This window comes from Cynara cardunculus, assembly GCF_001531365.2.
Source record: "Cynara cardunculus var. scolymus isolate 2C chromosome LG 2, CcrdV1, whole genome shotgun sequence".
Classification (NCBI taxonomy): domain Eukaryota; kingdom Viridiplantae; phylum Streptophyta; class Magnoliopsida; order Asterales; family Asteraceae; genus Cynara; species Cynara cardunculus.
The window spans coordinates 63,958,201-63,966,662 of record NC_037529.1 but is presented as its reverse complement, the minus strand read 5'-3'; the positions used below and the strand labels follow the sequence as shown (position 1 = coordinate 63,966,662).

Below are 8,462 nucleotides of genomic sequence, written 5' to 3'. Positions count from 1 at the left end.
TAATATACTTAAGTCTGAATCGGTCAAATGTTTTTGTTTTTAGATTGTTTGAGTTTTTTTTTTAAATAACAGTTGAAAAGCTGTGACCATCCTCTTAAATGTTAAGTGATAGCCTAAACCTTTAACGTGCTCTTATTCGGTGTACGATTTGGCCTCTCAAGCGAATAAACTCTCTCGTACCATATCGATCGCTTGATCTCAAGCTGCCGATCTCTCCAAATCAATCTTTGCAAATTGGTCTCTCCAAAAGGTATGTCGATCTTCCGAATTTAAACCCAAATCGTTCGATCGTTGCCTTTTTATATATGTTTTGATCGTCCCTACGTTTTTTTGAAGATCGTTGCCTTTAACCCAGATTGATTTCTCTGTGGTTTTTTTTGAAGATCTTTGCCAACCATCTCGTGCAGTTCTCATCTTCTTGCAAGTAAATCATCCTTTTCCCACCCCTCTTCTTTTTGATAATTTAATAACTCATTTCTATTTACAAATTAAACACAACTTTTAAGAAAACGAAATAAAAATATGTGTCAAACCTACTTAATAGAAAAAGTAATTTCATCAAAACTTACCATAAAAATATTATATTTTAGCACAAAGGATGTGATCAAAAGATGATGTGGAATATTTCATCTGTCCTCGGCCGTCAACAACAATTGTGGTTACTGAGACAGATGTCTTGTAGTTGTAATTTACCGGAATTAGTCTGAGCATAGTTTGACATACTTCCAAGAAAATATTATATTTTATCAAGGACCGCTATAAGATTTATGGGATTCTTGAAGGGGAAATTATGTAAATCAATCTGCTCGTCAACAAGCGTCAAGTGTCGTTAAGCCCTCCTTGTAAGTTACAACTTTCATCCGACAGTGCAAAAGGAAGAGGCGATGGAGAACAAGAAAGGCTCGAAGATGAACATCGCCATCATTCATCCTGATCTCGGAATCGGTATGTACACAAGATTAACATACACGTATATTGTACAACTATGTTAATTTGCTTTATTTTTGTTTGAATTTGGATCGCCTGTATCAGTTCAACATCGATTCAGTTTTTGATATCGTTCTGTGTAATTTACGTAGGCATCCTTGTATTCCTTTTTGTTTATACGTCTTCGTTTCCTGAATAGTAGACTGTTTTGCTGAGAGAATTGAATGACAGGTAGAATTTTCAACCTCGCTAGCATACAGCACTATACCTGTCTATAGATGATCTGCTTTGAAAATCACTTTAGATTTAAAAATCTTTTGGAGTATTTGGAGAATAATGACTGTCTTCAGGTGATTGTTGTAGTATAATTCTTGAAAACCTAGAGAAACTATGTCTAACTAATTTAAGGGATTTTAGTTAAAAGTCACACCCTTTGATGTTAATCTAAAGGTTTCCATTGGTGGATGCCCCTTTCTCCCTAATTAAGCATTTGATATTCAAATTACATTTATTTTGAACAATACAAAGAATGAGAACAATCTTATATTTTAGAATGCAGGAAGAGTCCTTATAAGGTTTGAACTACTATGAACAACTCTAAAGCAATTCTTGTCATTATTCGTACCAAGTGGTTGTAATGCCGCTATCAACTTGTATCTTTGCGATGTTATTGATCCCTTCATTTAATACTTGACCTTCAGTGATCATGTTAAATGCTCTTTTTGTATGCGTCCCCCTGTGTGGTCATAATGGGAAAAGGAAGAGAGTAATTCTTTTGTCCTCGTTCTTGTAATCAGTCTACAGCTACTAGAACTATTTCACACCTTCTCCTTTCATGTATTGGAACTAACCACTTATTTCTTCGACTAGTGAAAACTGATTATATGATATCTCGTAAATAGTGAGGCAGCATAACTTTGAGAAAAGCTAATTCGGCATCATATCATTTTGCAAGGCAGTGCTTTTCTCTTGCTATCTTCATATATTCTTTCAATTTAACTTTCTTCTGGACCTTCTGACTCTGTTGGCCTGATGTTTGTTGGCTATAATATCTTGCATCTCCTATTATTTAGGAGGAGCTGAAAGGCTAATAGTTGATGCCGCAGTGGAACTTGCATCTCATGGTCATAATGTTCACATTTTCACATCACACCATGATGGAAGTCGCTGTTTTGAAGAAACCCTTGCTGGTGAGGAAATTTAGTTGCTCATTTCCAAAAGGCTGTTGATAACTTTCACTCTTTCAGTTACTTCATTTATATGTAGCACGTTCGAAAGCAGTTATGTTCTTTCGAATATCCAGGTACATTTGCAGTTACTGTATATGGATCTTTCCTTCCCCGCCATATCTTTTATCGTCTTCATGCAGTATGTGCGTATCTGCGTTGCATGTTTGTTGCTCTCTGTGTTTTGTTCATGTGGCCATCTTTTGATGTTGTACTTGCCGATCAAGTCTCTATTATCATTCCAATTGTGAAGTTGAAAAAGTCCACAAAGGTTGCTAGAGTTGTATTTCAAATATCTACTTGTGTTACATTTATAAATATATATTGATTAATTGTTCTTTTAATCTAGGTTGTGTTCTATTGTCATTTCCCCGATTTGTTGCTGGCTAAACACACAACTCTTCTTAGAAGGATATACCGCATGCCCATAAACTTTTTGGAAGAATTAACAACTGGGATGGCAGATTTGATTCTTGTTAACAGCAAGTTTACAGCATCCACTTTTGCTGCAACTTTCAAGCGTCTTGATGCTCAGGGAATAAGACCAGCTGTGCTTTACCCAGCAGTAAATGTGGATCAGTTCAGCGAACCAAATGCTTATAAGTAAAGCATATGCCCTTTCTCTCTCTTCATATCCTTCTAGTTCAAGGTTCAGATTACTGAACCTATATTTGTAGCTTTCACCTCTCTGGTTTTAGGATCTTACTTCAGATTTTTATTGTTTCAGGTTGAATTTTCTTTCAATCAACCGTTTCGAAAGGAAAAAGAACATTGATCTGGCAATATCAGCATTTGCAATGCTTGGCCATCCTGATGAGAACATTCCTGAAGGGTTTAATTTCGCTGACATGACATTGACTATTGCAGGCAAGTGCCTTCAAATCTTGGAGTCAGTTCAACTGATAAGAGTTTTACTTTGTCTTTGCTTATAGAAAGTTGCATTAAATTTACTATAAGTAAAATAGTTTTACCTTGGAAACGTTCTGGCCTATCTTGTTATTATATTTGTTCATAACTTACAAGTATGTGTTGCTAACTTCGTTAAAATGAGGCCAAATTAACACCGGGAGACTATTTTCTGCTGGAATTCTTCTTTATATTGACAGGAGTCTTTGCTTCATGTTTGTGGAAAGTGCAATTCATTATTGGTTACCAATATTACGTCTATAGTCGAATTGAGAAGTCAAATTTGTCATCTAAGTTGTGGATAGTTTGCTCCCTGGGAGTAAACTTTGATCTAATATTAGCATATTGTTATAGAAGTTGAGTGGCTGAACTTTGGATTCAGTTTGTCCTAACTAACAACATAAACCAGAGAACTGGTGGTTGGTGGGTAACTTTTTTTTTACAAGACTCGCTCTTCATCTACAAAAGGCGATTACTTTGATAATAGAAGACCTACTTTTATCTGCAATACCACTTTGATTATTCAAGTAAGAGTTTCTAAAGCACCTAGAATTCAAATATCTTTGTCACTGATATTAGTTCTATAGTCAAATTGAGAATTCAAGTTTTCCATTCAAACATTATGAGTTCAAATCCAGCATTAATGTATTGTCTATGAGTTACCACAAGGACATCAACAGGCCCACAACAAGAGTTTAACTCTGCAGGTGTGGTTGTTTGGGTCTATAACAGAAGATCTTTAATCGTGTATAGAGGTGCTTTCCGCACATTCCTTCTAATTTAATCGTAATCCGAACCCTGTTGAACATGGCTAATATAGCAGATACAAAATCATGCACAGGCTGTCCTTCGAGTTCATACTCGATTACACTTATTTCATGCATGATAAGTAGTAAAGATGCATGCCAGCCTCATTACTGATCACACACATATACGATATTTGCTTTGTTTGTATTCATCATATTTTTTTCTTCAGGTGGATTTGATCAGCGCTTGAGAGAGAATGTTGATTACTTGGAGCAACTAAAAGTCTTGGCAGAAATTAAAGGTGTGTCTAACCAGATCAAATTCATCACATCTTGTCCCACTGCCGAAAGAAACGCTCTTCTCTCTGATTGCCTATGCGTTATTTATACACCAAAGGTGCCATAAAAAACCCCTACATTCAAATATATTCAATATCTGGAATCAATTACTCTCTCCTTTGCACAATGGAGATCTCAGATGCTATTTGTTTAAGCCATTTGACATTCACCATTTTCATCGTCTTATGTGGGTCCCCATTGAGAAGAATTGCGATTAGACTCGCAACATGGAGAACTCAGAATGAAGGTAAATGGTGTGAACAAATAGCATCTTAATTTTCCTAGCTCGGAACAAGAGTAGCTCCCATTTAGGCTATGTTTGGCAAACTAGCTTATAAGCTAGATGGCTAATAAGCTAGTCACGTTTGGTATAAATAAGAGGATAAGCTAGATAACAATGTAAAATGAAACAAAAGGACATGTTAAAAAAATTAATTGGAAAAATACAAGGGGTATAACTGAAAATAAAAGGAAAAAAACTTCTGGAGCTTATTGAAACGTTGCTTGAAGTAGTGTTTCAAAAAGCTAGTTTATGATAAATAAAAAGGGCTTTTCCAAGAAGCTGAAAAATTAAGCTAGCTTAAACCAAAACAAACGGAGGGGCTGTTTGGTTTTGGTTTTCCATCAAGTCCTGTATGGATTAATTTGTTTGTATAGAGTGGGAAGATTTTTGTTTGGCAGGGTTTTTTCTTAGATAGAATAGGCTTGGTTTTTAATTGGGTGGGGCAGGTTTAGCAGAAACTCGGCTTTCCGCATAAAGCTCTCCTAGAGGCCTACTGAGCAAGCCACTTTCTATATCATTAAGTCACTACCAAACAGTCATGTATCGCTAAGTAGCTGACCAAATAAGTTGTGAGGCCTATTAAGCCGCTAACAAACAGGCCCGGAATCTACTAAAGCTTTTGAACTTATTGGAGTCTTTATGAAACTATGGATTGGTGGTGATTGTAATTGGCAGGATGAACATTTTGGCATTGTTCCGCTTGAGGCAATGGCTGCCCATAAACCCGTGATAGCATGCAACAGTGGCGGACCAGTGGAGACAGTGAAAGATGGGGAGACGGGATTCTTGTGTGACCCGACCCCACAAAGCCTCTCATTTGCCATGGCCAAGTTCCTGCAGGATCCATCGTTAGCAGAAAGAATGGGCGCAAACGCACGATCACATGTTGCCACAACGTTCTCGACAAAGACCTTCGGCGACCAATTGAATCAACATATCATGGATGTAGTAGCACACAGCAAACAAGAGTAACAAACTAAAGCAGAATGAAGAAAGGTTTGATCCTCATTTGACTGCAACAAATTGTATCATAGTTTTCTTGTGTTAAATCTTCTTCTTTGGCTATTAAATCAAATCATTATGTTGCCGAGAAGCTGTTTGAGTAATGGCTTTTGCTTGCCGAAAGCACTCTTTTGGTAATACTATGGTTCTTGCGTATCATGTTCTATTATTTATGATATTGTCGTTTATTAGTTGTTATGTTGGTTTCTATGACATATAGCTAGAATGAGGTGGAAATTTGCTTAAAAATGCATTCCGAATTTAGATGCCCTTCTTTTCTTTTCTGTAGTTTTCTTGACAACTTCATTTTACCTTTATGTGACAATTTGTAGAGTTTGGCATGCTTTGAATGATACAGAAAAAGTAAGCGTCACATTGCTCACCAGCAAGGAAACATATGCACGGGGATTGTGCACAAACAATTTCTGATTTACAAGATCACATGTATCTTTGCTTAATTCATCACATAGGATATTTATAGACAAAGTCGATGGGACTTTTTCCGTTTTCATATTTGACATGTAGAAGCATATGCATCCCTTCTGCTAGAATTTCTTGTAGCATCACTAACAGTGGAAAGAAAATAAATCTGACAAATAGTGTTATGAACATATAATAACAAATTGGTTCTCATTACTGGTTATTAACGCTTTTTTTTCCCTTCATAAAAAGGTCTTTTTCATTTTGTATTGTTAAATTTCATTAATTACGTGCTCAATATTAAGTGTATGGTTTTACTTTTATTCTTGCATGAAATTACAGCACGGAGCAATGACATTCCCTTCATTAGATGTTCTTCTACGAAGCCATTGGAATGAGTAGTTGTCCAACATTTTGCTTTGAACATGCATTAAAGGTCTTTACATTGCCTGGTTCTGCCTCAAGATAAAACACAGATTGTTCTTATTGTTCACATAGAGTATTTGCATATTAGCTGGAAGAGAGACGTGAAAGAAATGGAGGATGGGGACTTTCTCTTACAAAAAATAGAGCAGTCTTGATTCATTAAGATCCGTTCGCTGAATTGGAATTTAAGTTTCTCCATAGGAGATGGAGTTTCACCTACCAAAGTTATTTTTGCTGTGACCATTGATGCCTTTTGTCTACTTCTGTAAAACTAAGGTATATTAAGGAAATGCCTTCTCTTCTGTATTTCTGTCCAGTGACTTTTAGTGCAAAATGCAACGAATTTTACCTTAATTCTTATCTAATATAACAATCAATGTAACAAAGCCGTTTGGTGATTAGGAGGAGCAGGGAATGCTGGGTTCTTCTACTGTTTTCTGTTTTTGAGGTTATAGAAGGGAATGGGATTTTGTTGGTAGAATCAGAAGTAAAAGGGATCATCTTATTGGATACAGTTCTGGTTGTTTTTCTATGCATGAAAATTGTAGATATTCTTACCTCGTGTATATTACTGTTGCTTCCTTATGATAATGGTTCTTTTCATCTTTTTGTGGATGTTTTATAAAATGTACAGGTTTGGGGTATGTTTGGCGGTGATGATATCGTAGATGATATTTCGTTGTTTCTGGATTGGATGCAGAGGATGGACCAATGCTGTTGGACCTTTCGGGTTCAATCGGTTTACTTGTGAGGTGCAGTGGTAGTGGTGGAGGCAGAGATAGGTATCACTTACATTACTGGTTTTCTAAATTTGTTCAGAACTCGTGTGGTAAAGTTTGCAATTCATGCTTTATGGTCGGTTCTCATCCTGCGTCCTATGCGTCAAAGAGCTTGCAAAATGTGCTCTATAGAGGTTCTAATCTTGGATCATGGGTGTTCAATCGTTTTAGGTTTCTTTTTGAAGTTTGACTTTTAACATTATTCACAGAGTGTTTGATTTGACTTTACCTTTGTAACTTATTCGTTTAATTACTATTTTAATTTCGCTTAGTTTGGCTAAGGTGCGGTTTACCATTTGTTTATCCGGGTAAACGCTTACCAAGTCACGTTACCTTACTGGATGAATATGACAAGTACATTGGTTGTCATGAAGAAATCATCATAATTTCTTTCTATAAATGAAATATTAAAAGTAGGATGCATGTGAAGCTCTTGAGATGGAAGTTGAGACTTTTTATATGTGATGTTCCCAAAACCCACCTGTTGAAACTCCCTCCAATTTTTGGTTTTCTTGAATCTTGTCGTAGTTTATTTGATGAATGTTAATTTTTAGCTTTGGGAAAGTATGTGATGCATCTCGACCTTTCTGGATCAGACAAGCTATTTTTAAGTTTTAAAATTTGGGATTCGAAGTTTACAATATCTACCCACTTTGGAGTTTGATACCATCACGCTGTGATCTCGAAATCGTTTTTACCAAGGAAAAGGAAAGAAAATCGCGTTCTTGAAACTGTTTTAAGAGAGAAAGGAAAGAAAAAAGAAGGAAAATAATGATAAGTTTTCTCTAAAACGTCAAAGGAAAGGAAAGGGAAAACATTAAATCTTTTAAAAAAATTATTACAATTATGAAACTACCCAATGCACATTATGTTATATTTCATAAAACAAAGAAAATACATTGTGAACATTATCACTATGATACACTTTGATTCACAAAACGTTTTCAAAATACGATGTATATTAGGTAATTGATATACTAAGAAACTAATTTTAATTAAATATTTCATTCTAAAAAAATTAATTAAAATTTTGACGGGTGTCGAGACCGGCAAATAATAAAGTCCAAACTAACGCACAATTTTACAACCAAAATTGTAAAAGTGGTAAGTCGGATAGAATCCACAGGGAGTCGGCTTTAACTCTTTAGGACTAGATAATCAAGTACAAAAATGAAACTTAAAATTAAATACGAGGAGGGGGGGTTTGTTTGTGCAAAAAAGATTTGAACATAAGAAACGTAGAATAAGCTTAAACAATCAAAATGAAAAGAAACTCAACTTCGGGTTACAAATGCAATTTTTATTCATAGGTCGTTATCATTGACAATGTAAATAAATATCGCCTCTACTTCGATTAACCCGGTTCTATTTGTTAAAAAACTCTAACAAACAATTCCAACATACATGG

The 8,462-nt window shown here is 35.6% G+C and overlaps 1 protein-coding gene across 3 annotated transcripts; it reads left to right on the top strand.

Moving 5' to 3' along the window:
- Positions 1–868: 868 nt before the first annotated feature.
- Positions 869–7,324, top strand: LOC112507996 (alpha-1,3/1,6-mannosyltransferase ALG2). 3 transcript variants are annotated; one of them, XM_025112771.1, is made up of 8 exons: positions 869–945; positions 2,001–2,117; positions 2,231–2,424; positions 2,503–2,756; positions 2,881–3,020; positions 4,036–4,202; positions 5,103–5,423; positions 6,976–7,324. In XM_025112771.1, the coding sequence occupies exons 1-7, from the start codon at positions 885–887 to the stop codon at positions 5,397–5,399; spliced, it is 1,230 nt and encodes a 409-aa protein (XP_024968539.1). In that variant the 5' UTR covers positions 869–884; the 3' UTR covers positions 5,400–5,423; positions 6,976–7,324. The 3 variants fall into 3 exon arrangements, with proteins under 3 accessions (XP_024968539.1, XP_024968538.1, XP_024968540.1); XM_025112770.1 differs by having other exon boundaries at positions 6,910–7,324; XM_025112772.1 differs by having other exon boundaries at positions 872–945; positions 2,297–2,424; positions 6,910–7,324.
- Positions 7,325–8,462: the final 1,138 nt, after the last annotated feature.

Bases quoted from the DNA above. Each gene is read 5' to 3' on its own strand.
- LOC112507996 (XM_025112771.1), top strand. From the start codon at position 885: ATGGAGAACAAGAAAGGCTCGAAGATGAACATCGCCATCATTCATCCT. The intron at 2,118-2,230 runs GTGAGGAAATTT...TCGAATATCCAG, and splicing joins TTTTGAAGAAACCCTTGCTG to GTACATTTGCAGTTACTGTA. The intron at 2,425-2,502 runs GTTGCTAGAGTT...CTTTTAATCTAG, and splicing joins AGTTGAAAAAGTCCACAAAG to GTTGTGTTCTATTGTCATTT.